The sequence below is a fragment of the Grampus griseus genome (assembly GCF_964374135.1).
Source record: "Grampus griseus genome assembly, chromosome: 13".
In the NCBI taxonomy this organism is placed as follows: domain Eukaryota; kingdom Metazoa; phylum Chordata; class Mammalia; order Artiodactyla; family Delphinidae; genus Grampus; species Grampus griseus.
Genome location: NC_139007.1, coordinates 7,052,014 through 7,072,850, shown reverse-complemented (window position 1 = coordinate 7,072,850; position 20,837 = coordinate 7,052,014). Strand labels below are relative to the sequence as shown.

Below are 20,837 nucleotides of genomic sequence, written 5' to 3'. Positions count from 1 at the left end.
GTCTATGAATAGTGCCCATCACGGAAACAAAATTAAAGCTTTATTATAGTTTGTATTATAGATTATTGTAGTTAGAGAATTGAGGCTCCCAAGTTTGACCGTGGGTATTCTCCACGGCCTTTTGGAGTCTAAGACCCTCCAAAGAAGTGATTCCGGGTCCAGGGGAGCCTTCTGCTAGATCTCCAGGAAGGCAGGGAGCAGAGCAAGTCATCACCTCCACAGCACTGCTAGGTCTGCTGGCGCATCCTTTATGGTCATGACACAACGTAAGAGGACCTTGTGTGGAAACTTATGCTTGGTCCTTTGGGGGGGTGTGTGCGTGACAGAATTCTCAGAAGATAGTTTCAGAGAGGTTTCAGTACAGGAGAAAATGCTGATAGTGTTTTATTCAGAGTTTTAGGATTTCAGTTAACATCTGAATGAGGCAAATCTTCCTAACTATTAAGTAAATTAGTAAAAGGGGGATTTCAATTTTATTTTCTGTTGAAACTGTTCATTTTATAAGCTAAGAGGATGTTTTGTTTTTTAATTTATTTATTTTTAAATTTTTGTTTATTTATTTTTGGCCACACTGTGCAGCTTGTGGGATCTTAGCTCTCCTACAAGGGATCGAACCCGTGCCCCCTGCATCGGAAGCGTGGAGTCTTAACCACTGGACCTCCAGGGAGGTCCTTAAGGGGATGTTTTAAGTCGTCCTGTTTTGTAGTGGACATGCATTGACGTGCTAAGATGAGCCAAATTCATACCTAGAACTAGTGGTGGGAGATAGTCAGGGTTTTTTTTTAAGCATAAGAGCATGCATATTTGGTTTGATAGACTTTTGGGGTTGAGTTTAAAAATATCGTTAGAGTTTCAGAAATGAAGTCATCTGGTTTAAATGTCTATTATGTTTTATACCAGCATGCTAGCTTAATGTCTTTTGACTTGCACATTTCAGTTCTCCACACCTAGCATTTTAAATCTGAATGCAGCCTTGGAGAGCTGTGGTTCAACCCTATTATTTAACAGACAAGTTAGCCAAAGGCTGGGAGGGGACCAGAATCCAAATTGTGAATCTAATTTTTTTCTGTGGTGTCATGGTTCTGTTCATGGTTTTCTATTGAGTTTGGCAGCATGATAAGCTTTTTAGAGTTTTTAGTAAACATTGTTCTAATATAATTTTGTTTTATTGATTTAGGGAGATATAGGATTACCTGGCCCAAAGGGATCTGTAAGTATAATGAACAGTAACGGTATAAAAAATAAAAATATGAATAAAGCTATAGAAAATGCAATGCTCTGCTTTATGAAAGAATTCTAGAAAATTCAATTCTAAAAGGATTTACCTTTAAGGAAATTAACACCTACATTTATTCTCTGAGTAGTGGATTAGTCCAAAGAAAAAACCTCACAACAGTGTAAATGGATCTGCCTTTTGACCTAATCAGTCTAAAGGAAGTTTTTTTTTTCATATTAAAGTGGCTCACTGAATATACGTCGTAATTTCTTCCACAAATGGTTTACTTTATAAGAACCGACCTGTGCTTTGCAGTGACAAGAACATAAGTGAATTTCATTGTCAGTCATAGCATTGCAAATATTTCAGCAATTTTCCTAATCTTCTGTGTGTTCTCGTCGGGGAAGTAAGATACAGGCACGATACCTAAGAAAATACAGATAATTATTAGAGCGAGAAAATAACCATCTCATTCAATTTATCATTTTACAGAAACGAAACTGATGTCCTTAGAGATTAGATGTATTCAGAATTATAGAAACAATTAATAGCAAATCTAGAATGGCTTGCTAATTTGAAAGGAACACACGTCTAATAAAATAAGAAATTTAAGATAATACAAGCAGAAAGGAGGAAGCTCAGACTTCAGTCTCAAGTGCATCTATCGCCAGTTTCCATGAATCTCCAAGTCTTCTTGTTTCTGGAATCCCCGCCCCTGACTTCTCTCTGTCCTGGTCCAGTGTGTTATCCTCGTGACAGCCAATGTCATCTAGATGAGAAGATAAAGCCTACTATCTATTCCTCCTCTGCTTAAAACCCTTGAAGAATAACATTTTATAGAATAATTCAGACTCTTAGCAAATGTATACAGAGCCTTTGATGAGCCTCACCAGCCTCATCTCCGACCTCTCTGGAACGTCATCTGTCTGTGGTTCTTTTTGCTTGGCGCGTGCTGTTCAATGCCTTGTGCACTTCTTCTAGTCCTGGACACTCTCTTTCCTTAGAATAGCACCTCCTACCTAAGCTTTTAGCCCCATCCTCCGCTCAGCTTTCTCCGGGAGGACCCACCCAGCCTTGGTTACAGTGCCCTGCCCTGGGATCTTCACACAGCACTGAGATGGAAATTGTTACATTATATTATCTTACCTGTTTACATACTGCCTCTAAACATCATGTGACAGTCTCAAGCTTCAAATAACATCTTTATGCCTAAGAATCTTTGACAGAAATCGTTTAGGATTGAGAACAATGTAAAGAGTAAACCTTGATAGAATTCGGTAATGGAAATCCTCCTTCACTGTCTAGAAATAATCAGTAATGTTCAAAGGTGGGAATTCGAGTTATAAAAGAAAAAGATGAACAATGCAGGTGTGAAAATGAGTTAATTTCATTTAAATTTGGACATAATACGAGGAATTAGCTCTTGATTCATCACCTCCCTTCCTACCCCTGTCTTTCCTGACCTTACCCAAGTAATACAGATGAAATTGAAGTGCACCGTCCCAGAATCAGGGGACAGAGTTACTAACAGAAAAGCTTTTCCTTTTCTCGGTGATTTCAGCAAGACAAAGCTGGTAAGTGGGTGAGGTCTGCACGCTGGTCTCTACATCAGCGTACCGCTCCTCAAGTGAGGAATTCTTTCCCAAAGACCCAGGGCCCTTGTGACGTCCTGGTCATGTTGGCCCTTGATCTCTTCATCAAAAATGCCCTGCTCCTTGTTCTAGCAACATTTCAGATGTTGCCAGCAAGGTAATACACTCCGATTCGGCCTCCTTTGTCTTCCACCAGCTCTTAGCGCATTCTGAATTCATCTTGGCTTCTCCTCTGGGTTTTTTTAGAAGTTGCTATGGTCTTGCATACCAGTCACCCGACAGTTCCCCAACCTTCGTTCCATAACACGTGCTTAGCTTTCCCCCTTGACCCTGACTCTGGAAATCTTTTAAGCCATAATTTCTTCATAGAGGCAATTTGGACAGGTTGACTAAGATGAATATCAGTTTTTGTGTGTATAAAGCACACTCCGTGAGCTTTCTTTAGATGTGTCTAGGGACAGCCTTGCTTCATCACCTTCATTTCTTCAGTTTAAAACATTTGAGCTTTTGAACAAGTCGGCTTTTCCTAGATAAATGTTGCATATGCTTTATGAACATTCAGATCTTGAGCAGTGGTGTTCCCTCAGTGTCTCCTGTGCGTTTATCTTCTCGTTTTTACTCTGAAGACAGCAGTCCACTGAAACCACTTTGCCACAAATTCCACCAGAGGTAGTTTAAGAAAAAGTGAATTAATTTAGTCTCTCTTTAAAGCAGTTTTTGTAGATGAGGACTTTAAAGATGCTTTTAGTGGTCTGCTTTCAGAAGAAAAATTTAATTGGTATATGCTTTTGTGCCAAGGAAATAATTGGTTTATTTTTAACATCTTTAATGTTTAGGTTTTTAACTTCCTCAATACTTAGATAAACTATGGACTCACTCTTTTGTTCTGGCATTTTAAATGCATTGATTTAGTTTTATGTTAGTATTTTATAATTCCTGGATACATCTGGCTTCTTCAAACTCTCCAAAGAATGTTATAAAGACTAACTAACTTATGTTCTTGGAAATATCTTTATTTTATGCTTTCTATATTGGTGATATAGAAGGTGACGTGTCTTGTGAACTCAGTGGCCTTTCTGTGGCCAGAAAAAGTTAACACGTTTTATTAAAAATTAACGTGCTCTTAGAAGTGACTTAAAGTGTGAAGAATGTGATTTTAAAATATATTCTTCCCATTAACATTTTGAAATAATAACTATACCCCAAAGAAAGATCTTTAAAACGTTTACTTGAGCTGGAATTCTAAGAGATTGGAGAGCTGCTGTGTGGCATTACGTGTGTTTACCTTGAGGCTTTGTAAGCTCTGAGCAAACACGGCTTGGGAGGCAGAACGTAAGTAAACCCACAATTTCATGGCAGCGCTTGTAGTAACATGAAGCAGACGCATTCCTTGTGTCTAGCCTGGACTAACAGTGTGCCCTTGTGTTCCAGGCAGGTAGCCCCGGGGAGCCTGGCTTGAGGGGACCGGAAGGAAGCCGGGGGCTTCCTGGGGTGGAAGGACCACAAGGACCCCCTGGCCCGCGAGGCGTGCAGGGAGAACAGGGCGCCACCGGCCTGCCTGGGATCCAGGGCCCTCCCGTGAGTGCTGGGCAGCCCCTGGGGTTTCCCTTTGGAGACTCCATCCCACGGCAGGGAGCGCGGGGGTAGGGCCAGACCTCAGCTCCTCAGCAGCATGGGGCCAGCTCTTCTGGTTCCAGCCACCTGTTTCCTTGCCCAGCCTGTCGGTTTACCATTGAACAATGTCCTCTTTGTGGTTCTGTGTACAAACTGGCTTTTGTCTTTTCTGTCCCAGGGCAGAGCACCCACCGATCAGCACATTAAGCAGGTTTGCATGAGAGTCATTCGAGGTAAATACATCATCGCCGCTTGACTTTTTGTGTGCTTTAAAGGCGGGGGATTTTGAATACTGGTAATTTCACGTCTGTTCTATACAATTTGTCGCCATGTGCAATAGCTTATAGCCTCAAGGAAAAATAGTACCTTTCTGGGCTCGCCAGGATTTTTTTTTTTTTTTTTTTTTTGCCAATGTGGTTAATTTACAAGAAAGCACACACACACACACACACACACACACACACACAGATACAGACACCTTTTTCCCCCCTTTGGAACACAAATTCTCAGGCTCTTTCCCCTCTTACTATCCTACCACTTGGTGTGTACCTGGCACTGACCTAGGCTCTCTCTATAGATTATATGAGAAGTAACTGGCAGACTTCTGCCCATAAGAAGCCTATGCCGATTTGTTTATTATTTGTTTATTATTTGATTCTGGTTGGAACCAATTCTCTCATGAAGAAACACTCATCTTTTGTGTGTTCAGGAGATAGTATAATTTGTCTAGTAGAATCATAGAGTTTTTCAGAATGAAACGGTCCCCTCTAAATTTGAAAACCAATATCGCAGACATCTTATCTTGAAAGGATATTTCCAGTTTAAACATTAAGTGTTGAGAAAATTATGACTTTATGTTAACTCTCACTTAAATAAGGCCAACTTAGGATACCTGCATTTGAACAATTTAAAAATCTTGTTGAGAAATGTGTTTCCAATTCATTTTCTCCTTCACACCCTAAATTAAAAAAAAAATGACACTAAAATATTTCCCCTATTTTAATGGGAAGATGTTTTGTTCTCTATGGTTTTAGTGGATGTTTCTTAATCTATTTAATGCTTCCTGAAAGAGCCTACACAGTTATGAGTTTTTAAGACAGGCAGTGACCATTTCTAAGAAGCAGGCTTTCTTTAATGTCTGGTGTCTCTTCCAAGCGTGAAAAAACTTTTGAGAAGGAGAATGAATAGAAAGTCATGAATCCTCAGGGTATTTCATATTACTTAATATCTTCAAACTAAAACCGTGAGCCTAGGTCTCAAACGGTATCTCAGTACTAATTCTGGACAATGTCCTTGCATTTGAGAAGCTTCTGGGTGTCCACTTCTTCCTGTGTTGAGAAGCTCACTTTCTTTTCATCCCGGGTTTTCAGGTAACCAGCCAGGTTCAGGTGACACACTCATCTCTTTGGACACCGCTCAGCCCTGAAGTTTAAGGTCTTTTATCCCCTTGTCTCAGAGCAGCAGGGTCCATACAGGGAGGGCTGAACAAAGCAGCACCAGTGAAACCTCCTGGCAGAAAGCCCGTGGACAATGGCCCAGCTCTATTCAGGCCTCACCAGCAGTTTTGAAGCTCTGGTGACACATTTAGAAAAAAGGCACTTGAAATAGTTCTTTTTTCGTTCGAATCGCTTTCATATTTCTGACTCACCGGGACTGTTCTGTTTATTATCTTTTAGAGCATTTTGCTGAGATGGCTGCAAGTCTCAAGCGTCCGGACTTCGGAGCCTCGGGCCTCCCCGGGCGGCCTGGCCCCCCTGGTCCCCCAGGGCCCCCTGGAGAGAACGGTTTCCCAGGCCAGATGGGACTTCGAGGCCTCCCGGGCATGAAGGGCCCCCCCGGGGCTCTTGGTTTGAGGGGAGCGAAAGGTAAGGCATTTTGTCCACGTGGAACCAGGAACACACACTGGCTTTTTTTCAGAAGGATTCACTTGTCCTAAAGTGCCAGGTATCTAGGAGACAAGAAGACGGATTGTTTTCTTACTGTGGTGACGGTAAAGATTAGAAAACTATCGTTTGATATTTTCTTGGCCTTGGTGTGTGACGACAGTAGACCCAATACTGGAATTAAGGTCCCTTGACTTGTGGTACCAATCTTTTACAGTTACACTGCTTTAATCATAGTTCAAGGTAAACTTTACAGGATCTGGTAAAGGATCTTTAAAGTTTTGTTTTTTGTTTTTTGTTTTTTTGAGACCTTAATATCATTGTAGAACTCTTCTAAGATGGCAACTGGCCCTTGAATGTTATCCGTTACTTCAAGTAACAAAATTTGTTAGCAGGACATCAGAAAAATCACAGCATGCATCAAAGCCGCCTCCCTCTTCTTTTAAAGAGTGACATTGGATATCAGTTTTGCTGGGTTTTTTTTTTTCGGCTCTGAGGTACAACTTTATTCCTTATTTAACATGTGAGAGGGTGTGAGGGAGTTTGTTTCTTCTCCTTTTATTTAAAGCAAGTTAAGCCCTGGAAACCGGTATTTTGTAGGCCAGCAGGATTGTGAGTGTGTTAGGTATTCTGCAGGATTTGCAGAAGAACTGGCTGCCTCTGATGGTGTTTGCTAGTTGAGGTGAGTATGTCAGCATGGGGGCTGGTGGGCCTGGGATAATCGACAGAAGGGACTAAAAGTGCAGAGTTTCTGCATCATGATGAGTGACTGACAGCTCTCTGGGGAACTTCAGAAAAATGTGGCTTCAAGAACAAGAGAGGTACTGTTGTTTTTTAGGCAGTGGTGCTCCAATTAGGGATAAATATTATGGTGCTAACGGTCAGAGGTCAAACAAGATGCCTTTCGGGATCTGTAGTTGAATGCTTGATGTGTTTGGTTCACGACACTCTCAGCTGGAACAGTGTTGTTAATTACGTTTTTTGTTTTTGTTTTTTTGGCATGTGCAGAGCTGCGTGTTAAAAAAAAAAAAAAAAAAAGAGCCCTAATTGGGGCCTCCTGTAAATCTGGCACGATTTTCATGTTTTTGGAGGCTGGACAAAATCATATGGAGAGAGCTCCGAGTTCACCTTAAAGAGAACTGGACCTCTTCTCTGAAAGAACCCCTTAGCCATTCATTCATCTTGGTCCTGCTTTGAGCTTGCATTCAGGAGTCCATAGCGGAGGTGCTCTCCCTGCGGTCGGGCCCGTTCGCTCCGCAAACCATTCTAGGGAACTCCGTGCTGTGGGCGGACTGCTGGCTGAGCTCGCCCTGTTGTGCCCCAGCCCACGGATGACTCCTCTGCCTTGGTGAGTTCACTGAAGTGAACTAAAGTACAACGGTTCCGAAAGAGTGGTCCCTGCAGCACCAACATCACCAGAGACCCCCTGAGTCAGCAACTCTGGAGAGGGGCCCGCGGTGGAAATGCACAAGTCTAGGGTGGTCCTTACCCTACAGGCAAGGTCCCGCCTTCCCAGGGGAGGGCCACCTTGTAGGGCTAAGAGGATCACAGCCCTGTTTTCTCTGGCCAAAAGGAAGTCTCCATATTTGGGGCTGACCTTGACTTTGAGTTAGTAAGAGCCCACTCCTGAAGTCCCATCTTACTTCCTAAGACAGGAAAATGTCTGTGTACTTGCTCCACCAGGAGAGCCTGCCGAGGGCTGCCTTCTCCAGCCTGGGCTCCCCATGGGACTGACCCAAGGAGCTTTAAACACTGCTCACGTCTGGGTCCCGTGCCCAGAGATTTTGATTGACTTGGTCTAGGCCCCAGGCTTTGAAAATATTCCCCAGGTTATCTGAACAAGCAATCAGGGCTGAGAAGCTCTGGAAACAAAGGTGACATGATCTGGACACTTTCCGGGAAGCTGGGAATCGCAGTGTGGAATTGTGTCTGGGTTGCGCTGGGTTGACTGCAGCAGTGAACCTTATTTTGAAGGGAAGAAAAATATATTCCTATATTTGGAACCTGAGAAATGTCTCTGGCACTAAGTTCATTCATCAAGCAGAGTTCGCTGTTATAAGGGGCTTCCTTGTATTTTTTCTGCGGTGTTTATGACATAGCCTATAATCTAGAAGTGAGATAATTCTTTTCTTTTTTCTAAAGAGCTTTCTCGCCCCGCCCTCCTCCATACCTTTCTTGGCATTGGGTTCCTTTAAAGCAGCATCTCCTCCGAGTTCTACTTCTTAAGATTTGGGGTGTGGGCAGAAAGGAATAATCAGATTTTCTATTTCAGTTGCTGCTGTCATACATTTGGAGATGTATGGTTTTAGGTAATTGGACTTGACCTTTCTTGTCCACCACATACATTAGCAGCCCTACTTAGTAGAAAACACATAGTGTTCTACTACCCAAAGGTAGTAAAACAAATATTCCTTGAGAATAAACACTCCACCATTTGAAACTTAACTGTTCCACCAATCAGAGAAGAGACGTGTTTCATTGTCACCTGTTGCTTTTTTGTTTTCATGCTTAACAAAGAAGGGATGGTGGAAGTCTTGGTTTGCCATAGAGTTGCTTTGAGGGTCTTTTTCCAGAGAAATTCCTATGTAGATAAGTTTTATTAAAACAAATAAGTTTTACTAAAGCTTTTAACAGTTCAGGCTATGTCTTAATCAAGTCACTGTTTTCTTCCTAAAAAGTTACTTTGAAAAACACAGTGGAACATTTTTAACAGGAGCTAGTAGAAAAAAGCCTCAGACCGTACTGAAAGCTTCCATCATGTTTGTGTAGTTTTTGGTTTTCACCCACATGTTTTGCACACTTTTACACAAACGCATTAGAGCTGTGTGTTCATTTCATGTGACGCTTGAGCAGAAACACGAAAGGCACCTGACTGGCCCTGGGTCCACTTTACTTAGGATTAAGTCAGTCTTTCACGTCATAAATACTCTTTGTAAATGTTCATGGTTTGTTAATTTTAAGTCCCTTTGAGGAAGGCTGTGTGTATTTTTAGATCTTTTAATGGGGGTCAAGCAGACGTGTCCCTGTGTTAACGCAGGCTGGGGAAAGTACACCGGGCATATCTGAGACTCACCTTTTCCAGTGTTAATCTGCTCACCTGGAGGTAGAGCATCAATTATAGCTTCCAAATAGATGAAATCGAGAGCAATTTTGGAGCAATGAGAATTTCTCTAGTTTCCCCACCTCTGTTCATAAAGAGCTATTTTTTGATTCAAACTGCCTATTCCCTTCATACCTTATCCAAAGCTTATTTTACAAGCTTTTCATATGTCTTTTCTGACAATAGGCTAACAAAGGTGGACTTGAGTTCCCTGAGCCAGGTTTCCTATGTCTTGAAGGAAGACGTGACCAGTGTTTGAAGAAGTAGATTAACCCTGGGGGTAGCAGAGCCGACACACGACGGCCGCTGCAGGTTGCAGTGTGGCTCTGTCCCGGGGCTCGTCGAAAATGTGTTTTCCCAGACAGGGGTCTTTTTTTTTAATCTGGAGAAAATGTTATTCTATATATCATACAGCGCTGTTTATTACTGTCACCATGCTGTCTGTATTCTGCAGTATCCAAATATGCTGGCAATGCCATCCGATGAATTTTTACTTTCAGATCTTGTATTTTTCAGTTCTAGAATTACCATTGTTTTCCTTAAGAGTTTTCATATCTCTCCGGAAATTTCACATCACTTCGCCCATTATTTCCGTCTTTTCCTATACGTTTGGTAACATATATTGATATATAAAATAGTCCTTTTAAAGAGACCGCGGTCTTATTCCTTGCAAACAACATTTTGAAGTTGGTGCGGCTTCATGCTAGAGCGCGCTTAACTGTCACTATCGCTGTGAAAGTTGCATTTTAATTTATAATCTTCACCTCATGTCTTCAGAAAATGTGGCACATTCTCACTGCCAGCCTCAAAAATTACGAGGTGACACATTTAAATTGCTAAGTTAACAAGAGAGCTTAAGCTGTTAGTTTTAAAAATGTTAATTGTCATATCTTCCTAATACAGTAAGGCCATACTGACGATGAGTGTAAGAAACAACTAGTTTATGTATGAGTTCAAGCTGAGCTGTACATCCTTTCACAGTATTTATAAAATTTAAATTGATTTCAAAATGTAGTTCATTCACCATAAAAATGTTCACACAAGGACATTCACAGCTAAAGTTAAAGTATGGTAACTTTTAAACATTCATGTCACAATTTGAGATTTTTGACTATTTGACAAATGCACAGATGGTTGTACCGATATTCTTCCTATTTTTGTTGTGCACTTGTGACTTTGTTTTTTAAATTGTAACAAACCTGTCGATATTCAATGAGGTTGGGCGAATATTTGGAAAAAGTGATTATGTATAGAATTTGTTGCAAAATGCTATTGCATCTTGTAACGATGTAGTAAAATAATGATATACTACTGTACTAATGGGATAGTAGAACTGGTCTTGTACCAGAAGCAGCGTACGTCATTTAGGACCAGTTAACTAAGGTATTAGGTCATCTTGTCAATGAGGCCAAGTTTCTAAGTGTGGTCTCTGCAGGGCCAGGATAATTTATGTAACTTTGTTCCGTGGCTGCCGAATCCCTGAATTCAATCAACTGTCTTGCAAACACACATGGTTGGTTGCACTCCAAAGTACATTCCCTATAAATAATGAGAAGTGAAATGGAGGCACTGATGACAACACACTTTAAATTTTGAAACTTCATTAATTTATTTTTGGTGATACTAAATTTACATTGTTCAAGAAATTAAAATGTCTAAAAAGATATTTAGTGAAGAGTGTCTCTCCCACCCCTGTCTCCCATCTGTCTGGTTTCCTTTATCCTTCTCATTAGGGAATCTCTATTATTAGTTTCCTACATACCCTTACCAGTGACGCTATAAAGGATCTATGAATATATTTATTTTCCCTACATCCTTTTAACAACAAATCATGCTGTCCATTAGTAAGTGATCTGGGCCTTGCTTTTTTCACTTAACAATATCTTGGGGATCATTTCAAAGACCTTTCTGGTTCTTCTTCACCTGTGCCTAGTATTCTGCTCTGTGGAAGTACCATAGTGTATTTAACCCTTTAATGGATACTTAGATCGTTTTCAATCTTCTGTTCAATTTTCTTTCATGTTGGATTTGCATATTTCTGATTAAACTTATTCCTAGTTATTTAGTAAGTTAGTTGCTATCACAAAGGGGATCTGTTTTCATGTTGGATCTGCATATTTCTGATTAAACTTATTTTCCTAGTTATTTGATAATTTAGTTGCTATTACAAGTGGGATCGTTGTTCACTACATCTTATCACTGATTGTTGTTTGTATATATGAAAATGATTGATTTCCATGTATTTTGTACCTTGCCACTTTACTGAATTCTTTTATTGCTTTTAGTAGATTTTGAGTTGATTTTCTAGGGTTTAAGATAAGCAGTCATATCATCTGAAACTAGGGATGGCTCAAACCAAATAATAAATAATAATGATAAAGTGGGCATCTTTGTAATGTTCTGACTATAAGGAAGCTGCTCTGTGTTTCTCGTTAAGCATTATGCCAGCTTCAGTGCTGAGACAGATATACTTTATCATGTTAAGGAAATAGCCTGAGTCTTATTTTATTGACTGTTGTATCAGGGATGCATGTTTAATTGTCAAATATCTTTCCAGCATCTACAGATATGATCATCTGATTTTTTTCCCCCATAGATCTCAATATAATTAACTTGATTTTTGCCTTGCTACCTACTTACTACGACCTACATTGTGGCAACTTCCTACTTTTTGGTTTCTGAATGTAGGCTTTGCTTTAAGTTTAAAAATATGGAAGTTTACTTTTATAGACATATAGAAAAATAACATTTCTCTAATGAAACACAGGTGACATGGGGGAAAGAGGTGATCGTGGCCCCCCAGGAAGAGGTCCCAAAGGTTTGCCCGGGACTTCAGGTCTCCCAGGTAAGAACAAACAGGCTGAGGTGGGAACTTGGCGGGCAGCGGGTGGTCTGAACTGGAGCACATTTTAAAGAACTGCTCTTTGTTTGCCTCTGTTTATCATGTGATGTGCAGTGATGGCTGGCGTGGCTCTTTCAGGACCAACTTTAATGAGGAGTTAAACAGTCTGTAAATCACGTCTGTATTCTTTGAGAGAAAATACATGTCAGGGCTTGAAATATTACTTTCTTTTTTTTTTTAAACCTCTTTATTGGAGTATAATTGCTTTACCATGGTGTGTTAGTTTCTGCTTTATAACAAAGTGAATCAGTTATACATATACATATGTTCCCATATCTCTTCCCTCTTGCGTCTCCCTCCCTGAAATATTACTTTCTTGAATAAGTACTTTAAAAAATAGTGTCAAGGTCCAACCACAATGCACTCGTTATAAAATGCTGAATGAATGGGGTCCTGTCCACTTCTAGCCCGGTTGAGAGTTCCCTCTTCTTTTCCTTTAAACCAAAAAGTCAGAGCAGCAGGAAAACGAATCCACGTCTTCAGCTATTCGTGACGCATGGGGAGTAACTGACATCTTATTCTAAAAGCTTCTCCTTCAAACATCCAGACCCTCCAGAGGCCCACATCCCCAAATAAATAAACCGGAAACATTCCTACTCACGAAAGTCATGCCCAAGGATGCATCCCAGCTGGGTCGACCGAGGTGACAAAGTGGCCTCTGTGTGAGAGCCCGGGTCCTCTCACTGCCCGTCTGTTCTCTTTACACACTGGCTACTCTGTGGCCAGAGTCCAGGCTGCTGCACGTTGGGAATGACTGCCAGGTCCAACCACAGAAGCAGCCTCGTGGGCCGAAAGCCAGTTCAGTTGAAGAGCATGAATGGCCTGCAGTCTCCCAGCAAACGCTCTGATCACTGCTGGGCCAGGGCTCAGGAAGGGCCCCAAAGCTCTGGGGACACCAGTCGGGGGAGGGGGGCTTGTGCAGGTGGGTGCCCCACACTCCCACAGTGGATTTGGAAAACTTGGTTGAGGGAAATCTAGCAAAAGAAATGATCGTTTTCTAATTCTGCCAGAGGCTTACATAGCGGTTTGTGGCTATAATTGCAGCCTGAAGCATCATTGCTTTCTAATTATCCATTGCATTGCTTCTGGGTTTGGCTTTCTCATTTAAAAGAATTTTTAAAAAATGCATTTGGAGATAGCTCAAACACTGCCTTTCTAAAACGGTGATTCATGGGCTGTCGAGATGTTTTCACAAACTGATGAATTTTTGTGATTGGAAAAGGAAGCCTTTATGGTTGGAAAAGGACAGAAGACCTGGTTGGAGTTCAATGGGACCCAGACAAGAAGATTTTAGTAAACAAAAGTCTGGATTCACTGATGGATGTTTAGAAGAGAGAAAAGGAAAATAGAATTTACCGAGTGCGCTTCTCCTTTATCAATGGTAGGAATAGGAGGTTTGAAAGCTGATAAAATATCATCTTTACCATTTACTTAGTTATCTATGTATTTATAGGAGAGACTGACAATTTCTCCTTTGTGCATTTGGTTGACAAATAACAGTTCTTGGATAAGCAACTTGCACTATTACCACGATTTTCCTTTAACAAAAATACATGATCATTTCTGGTGACTCTTATTTTTAAAAAATCTGTTCATAAACCCCATTTTGAGTTTAAAAATGGGAAGATCGAGAAAGACCAGCTTGGATTTGTGCAGTGTCCCGGGCTGCCACGAGGGGGCGCGTCATGCCTCACCTCGGGCTTGCCTGGTGCTCCGGGGCCCTTGCTCTGACCCAGGGGGCTCCACAGGTTTGCTTTTTAGCACACCTGTCATCTGTGCGGGCGAGTGGTAAAGTAGGGCAAGGCGTCTCTGGCATCTCTGCCTGGCCCTCATTGCATTTCCTTTATGACAATGGTTCGATTTGTTGCAGCTGGTCTTGGAATTAATACTTAAATCTGATTTCTTAAAAAGCTTCGTGGGCTCCCCAGTTCAGGACCCCGAAACCTGCCCTTTTCCGTTTCCTTTCTGCCGTTTCCCAGCCCTTGCCCCTCCCTTCCTGGTACCACTTGGAAATCTGGTCTTCCTTTTTCTGTGCTTTTGTTACATTTTTCACTGAGAGGATATTTGACATTATTTAGTGAAAAATCGGAGTTACAGATTATTCTTGAAAAAATTAAGGCCAGCTTTCTGAAGCGTGCTTTACCACACAGGCTCAAAGGGTCCAAATTTATCAGCCTCCTTGAGGCACCAGCTGAGCTGGGGCTTTGGTTTTGAGTCAGCTCACATCCCCTTGTCTACACCTAAACGTACTCAGATGACAGTTTCCCAAATCCATCAAGTCCCTGAACAAGAGCTTTTAGGGCCATTCCGCCTCTAAAGTGAGTCCTCTGAAAGTGGACTCTTGGGAGTGTGGGTTCCATAAATCAGACATCTGGGCTCAAATCCTGACTCTCACTTACTAGCTTTATGACATCGGGCAAGTTCTTGACTGCCCAGTGCCTGTTTCCCCACTTACGAAAGAGTGATATAGTCAATAATCACATCTCTCGGAGAGGCTAATTCTGAGAATTAAAGAAAAATCAATCCATGTAGCGTGCTTACGACAGCTTCTGGCTACAGTGGGTGCTCAAGAAATGTTAGCTATTGGTACTATTATTAACGTAACAAATGCACTTTTGCGTTTTGAGGTAGATGACGGTCAGAGGTGGACCCTAGCTCAGTCCCTGTGGCTTCTCCCCTGGCTCTCAGTAAGAAGACGCTACTCTTCTGTCATCCGGCACCACCTCTGACACCTCGGACCTTCCCTCCGTGAAATCTACTTCAACTCCAAATCACAAATGCAAAGTGCTGGGTCACAGTAGATCATGTCACTAGTTCATTATCCACTGAGAGGCTGGGCCATTTTTCATTTCCCCCGTAGAGCACGGAATGTGATTAGGAATGTGATTTCTGGTCTCTCACAAACATGACCTTACGAGGACTTCAGGACCTGGGGGGACCTTCACCAGGGCTGTGTTCAGGAACTCATCCGAAACCTTCTAGGTAAATATACGTCTTATGTAAAGGAAGGAGCCTGCAGAACAGGATACTCTGTGACCCCCTTTGTTGTCCCGATTGTTGGATTTGGGACTCGAATTCTCCTGAATGGAAAGGAGATCCTTTGGTCATTCTTGGTGCTAACACATCTGATATCCTTGGAAAAAGGTTAACTAATACCTTCATGATCTATCAGTTGTCAGGATTGCTTTATTCTTTCTGGACTGTTTTCGTTCTCGGTCTCCCCTCCTTCTCTCAGCTTGTTCAGTGTTAAGTATTAGGTGCCCTTCGGGTTTGTGATGGTACATCGCCTAATATGGACCACGGCTTATTATTATGACCGTGACATGGACTGTCATTTTGGCTGTAGTGCTCTGTTGTCTAAACGTAGACCTAAATCGTCTAGCTTGCTTCTCGCCTGCAGCCAGAAGCCGGCAGGGCAGGTGTGTAAGAAGGATGGGCTCCGAACGAGGCTGCCCTAGGGTGGGTTCTGCTGTGTCACTCCTTTTCAGCTCTGCCATCTCCGTGTGCTCAGCTTGTCCCCTGCACATTGGGGGGTTATACCCCTACCTGCCCTATGGACTCATCTAGGAGGGTCTGTGGATGTGTTCATACATGGAAAGCACTTAGGTTAGTGCGTGGCTTATGGCAAACATTCTGCAATTTTAGCTCATTACTATTATTATTATTTTTCTTCCTTTTGTATTTGAAGAAATACAGACTTACAAAGGTCACAGGCCCTGACAAAGGTCTCCCAGGTAGTAAGTGACAGAGGCCAGTGTTCACACGTCCAGGTTCACGTCGTGGACAAAATGATGCACTGGTGGTCCGGGTGTATGCTGAGTCTATCTCGCCATCCTGGCATCTGACTTCGGCACGATCCCCTTTCTGCCTCTCTCGTGGAGCTGTGGGGACCAGATCGAGCGAGACCCCTGGGGCCTTAGACCCCATCCCTGCCCCTACCTCCCGTCTCTTACCAGAGCCCTTCGGTGGGTTGTTGGATGGGGCTGTCTCATCACCAGTATCTTTTTGCCTGCCTGGTCCATTGGGGACTAGTTCCTTGGCACTCTGGGGATTTGAAGAAAAAATATTTGAGAGTGGGTCTTCACTTCCTCTTTGTGCATCTAAACGCACTGGGGGAAGGAGGAAGTTAAATGATGGTCGTGTGTGAATGTTCCTGGGAGGTTAGAGCTGACCTGCGCTCATCATGCCAGGTTTCTTGTGCAAGATTTGCAGATAGGTGAGATTCACTTGTGAATACTGGGTGGAAAAAGTCCCCAGGCGCAAGGGGCACACCTGTTTTAGGTAGCAGTAACTGCTACCTAACTGCTACCTTTATGTGTAGCAGTAGTCATTTCTCCTCTATTTCCACTGCTGTCCTGTTTCCACTATTTTATTCGGTCTTGGGCATCTTATGTAAACAGACCACTGTATACACCACATCCTTAAACATATGTGCTTTGTCAAACACCACAAAAGTTAGCTCGGTACGAGGTGAGAAATGTAAGAAATTCCCTATTTAATGCTGAAAATTATTTCCAGGTTTTGTTTTGTTTTTAAAGCCTGCCATGTACAGCCCCTTTTATTCCGTAGCAGGTATTATTTATTAGGTTCCAAAGAATGTTCCAGCCAGGTTACGCCTCTGTCAGTGTAACACGACTGCCCTCTCCTGTCAGCTCAGAGAATGGCACAGACATTCATTTAAAAAAAAAATCATGAAAAGTTTGGCAATAACATTTTACAGGTCCTTGAAATTTCAGAAAACTGTGTAATGATTAGGCAGTTAGTGCAGCTACAGACCCGTGAGGTAGGCAAAGCAGAATGAGAACACTTCAGATCCGTGCTTTCTCTTCCTCATAAGAGTTGGAAAGTGGTTTATAAATATTTGCTAACGCAGCCGCTGGACTTCCTGAATGACTTGGTGTCACCCCCAAATTTGGCTCCCCCATAATAGTCTTAGAGCACCTTGGAGGGTAGATGCCCAAGGTCAGGGTTCACCAGAAACTCATAAGCTGTTATGGGAAGGCTGTTTTTTTTTTCCTCTGGCCATTTCACCTCAGAAAAATAGCTTTAGTCACTTGTGATAGTTAGAGTTGCAGAAGAATCGTTAGTCATGCTTGGCTATCGTGTCTCTTTCTGCCTCTCAGTCAATTCAGGCTCAATGAATTAAACCACACACACACACACACACACACACGCACTCATGGATACACCTTGTCAGAGTTAGCAAATCAGTAGGTGTGGAAGCACAGTTAGGGTGGAGGAGGGGTCCAGGGCCCTCATTTCTAACTCCAGCGCTTTCTAGCCACGTGACTGTGTGACTCTGGATTTCACCTTCACTCTCTCAGTTTACACACCAGGAAAGTGGGATCGCCAGTGAGTGGCACAGGGTAAAGGGAACGCTGGTGGGCTGGTGATGACTTACCCAACGCTCCAAAGGGCAACTTGCTGCGTTTGCCAGAGGAAGACTTGGGCTCCATGTGCTTAGAATAAATCCAGGGGAGACAGGATGGTTTCATCAACTCTTTCCTTGGAGGATACGCAGGAATCTGGAATAAACTCAGTCACTGAAAACACCCTCTCCTGGATTGTGTTAAAATGGGGGAGCTCAACTTGAAAAAAAGTTCTCCTTCTGCTTTTTCATACTGCTTGTGTAGTAGAAAAGAAACTCCCTGAAGTTTTAGGTCTTAGGCAGGAGGCTGGCGTTACACATGTTAAAAAAGTAAATTAGTGGCTAAAAAAGGAAAGCTATTTATTTAAAAACTCAGCTTCTGAGTTGCCCTTGAAATGACCAGAGGTCTGGCAGCCCTGGCCCGTGTTCGCCATGGCAGCGGGGACAGGCTGGCGTCCACTCTCCAGGTCACCGCATGCCTCAGTCCTTCCTGCTGTCTCCATAACCCTGACGTGTTACAGCTTCCATTACGTTTGTGGTCTCCCGTGAAGACAGAGGGCGGATTTCTTAATCCAGGGCAGTTTCTTTACTACATCAGGAGTCAGCAAACTTTTTGGGTAAAGGACCACATTCTTTGAGCTCTGCAGGCCAGGTGGCTTCTGTTGCCACCCACACCTGTGCCCTTGTAGTGCCAAAGCAGCTGGGGCAACATGGAAACTAATGGCCATGCTGTGTTCTGATGACACTGCTTACAACACAGGAGCTGCCCATCCCAACCTACACTCCCTGCCCCTGTGGTCACTGCGTGTGCCACCTCTCCTTTGGGCGTTTTCTCCCCCTAATCTTGATTTGATTTTTGTTAAGGCATCCTGGAATGTCTCAGTGGGAGCATGAAAATCAGCTTTCAAATGCATTTATATCTGACCTCTCTTTTTAATCCTTAAAAGATCAACTTAACCTTCAACTGTCCCAGCGCCCGGAGATCTGAATAGGCTCTGCTAGAGGCACGGTTCTGCTGAAGCCTTGTTGTTGGGTGCTGTGGGTTAGAGGGAGACTTTCTCAGGTGCCTTGTCTTGAGAGGGAACCACAGAATCATCTGCTTCATCACAACTTATTATAGTCAAATGAAAGCTCATGGGATCAATGAAGGGAAATGACTTACATCTGCTTGTCTACAGCCTTGCGATGTATAAAATCAAAGATAATTATTCTCTGAAAACTTAGTAATGTTTTGTCCTGTAATGTTGCTTTGTGTGGGTCTAATTGTAGATAAAGCAGGAAAAATGAGGTGTTATAGCTAAAGCAGGATCTCTAACCTAGTTCCCTTCTAAAAGTATGCGGGCTATGTAATAAGACAGCTTAATAAGACCAGGTCACTGTAATAAGACCAACAAAAAACACATGTAACAAGACCGCTAAAATAGGAAAAGAAAACTAAAAACCACCAAGAAAGAAGGAAAGGAAGTAAACCTACGTAAATATATAGCCGAACATATAGATTTGGTTTTCAACTTTTTGGTTGAACAGCCAAGTTAAAACAGTTGACACCAATGAGGATCTGTGTAAGACCGTGTTATCCTGGCACAGACGATTCCTTTTACACGGCCGTCTTATTGCCCCCTTTGCAGTAATAGTATGTCAGCGCTGCTGGTGCGATGAAGTACACGTTCAGCAGAAATGTCTCTCGGTTACGGGAGCCGTGCCGCCGGGCCTCACTGGTTCGTGGGTGAACCAAACAACCTCTGCACTTGACAAAAGAAAGCGACGCCCCTAAGAAACCTAGGACACCGTGTAGTTCCGGCTGATGAGAGGACTTTCCGGCAGCTTTGCAGGGTGCATTGCACAGTCTTCTAAGAGACGTGAACCGGTAGCATTCTAATAGTCATTTATCGGGTGCCTTCAGGCTCGGAACTTTATTATCAGGCAAGCATCATCCGTCCTGTAGAGGAAGAGACGGGGAGGGGAGTGCCTTGCTGATGTCGCCTGACTCATAAATGGCAGAGCGAGAACTTCCAGCCACCTGTCTGCCTCTGCCCACCACCGAGCTGTACATCTCCCTGCCCGGAAATTGAGGACCCACTAGAAATAAGGGCAGCTGCTAGCGGAGTGCTGTTCAAAGAAACCCAACGTGAACCACATGAGTTGCGTGTATAATTTTAAATCTGCTAGTCACCACGTTAGAAAAGTCCAAAGAATCAGGTGAAATTCATTTAAATAATAGTTAATATGTATACTTATAGTAGGATTTAATAATTATTTAACCCAGGGTCCAAAATATTATAATTTCATCGTGTAATAAGTATCAAAGTTATTAATGAATTATTAAGAAATCGAAGTCCAGACATGTTTGGCACTTACGGTTCACCCCCCATTTGACATGGCCACGTTCCCAGGCTCGGTAGGTGTCTGTGTAGAGAGGCTACCATACTGTGCAGTTCAGCTCCTCTGATGGAAATAGGGGTGAGAGAGGTGAGGTCTCCTAACACTTTTGATTTTGAAGCAACCCAGCTGCAATGAAGGAGTTTTTTTTATATCATTATCATCATCATCATCGTCGTCTGCTTTAATCATCCTCTGTCATTTCTAAAAGCGTTTGTCAAGGGCCTCTGTACACGCTGCCGGGCAGTGGGCAGGGTGGAGGGTCCAGTGCCTTCTGTGTCTCTAGCTGTGAGGGCACGCCTGCTTACACGTGCATCTTCTGTGTGTTTCAGGTGACCCAGGTCCTGCCAGCTACGGGAGGAATGGCCGGGATGGTGAGCGAGGCCCCCCAGGGGTGGCAGGCATCCCTGGTGTACCCGGCCCCCCGGGACCTCCTGGCCCTCCTGGTTTCTGCGAGCCAGCCTCCTGCACCTTACAGGCTGGGCAGCGGGCATTTAATAGCAAAGGTCCAGATCCATCAAAGGCTTAGTGCGGCACAGCTGTCTGCACAAACCATGCCTGGCGAAGGGCTTGGAGGAGAAACACCCCAGAAGCCAGGGCCCAGGTGACGGTGCCTTACCTTCAATGTTATTCTATTGATAGAAGTCCCACCTGACCATCAGGTTTAGAACCATGGTGCTATTCAATAAATCCTCTTTCCTTTTCCTTGGAGAGGAGCCACAGGGTCATCGATCAAACTAACAAATAGAACTGACAGTAGTCCTGTCCCCAGGATCTGGAACT

At 43.0% G+C, this 20,837-nt stretch overlaps 1 protein-coding gene across 1 annotated transcript in view; it reads left to right on the top strand.

Moving 5' to 3' along the window:
• The window catches only part of COL9A1 (collagen type IX alpha 1 chain), a gene marked incomplete at its 5' end in the record, with an annotated part of 82,887 nt that extends 62,050 nt beyond the window's left edge, over nt 1–20,837 (top strand). The window contains 6 exon segments of the mRNA XM_082668785.1: nt 1,178–1,210; nt 4,240–4,386; nt 4,601–4,655; nt 6,099–6,287; nt 12,173–12,250; nt 20,387–20,837. Coding sequence (XP_082524911.1) covers nt 1,178–1,210; nt 4,240–4,386; nt 4,601–4,655; nt 6,099–6,287; nt 12,173–12,250; nt 20,387–20,583 — 699 coding nt within the window. The 3' untranslated portion in view covers nt 20,584–20,837.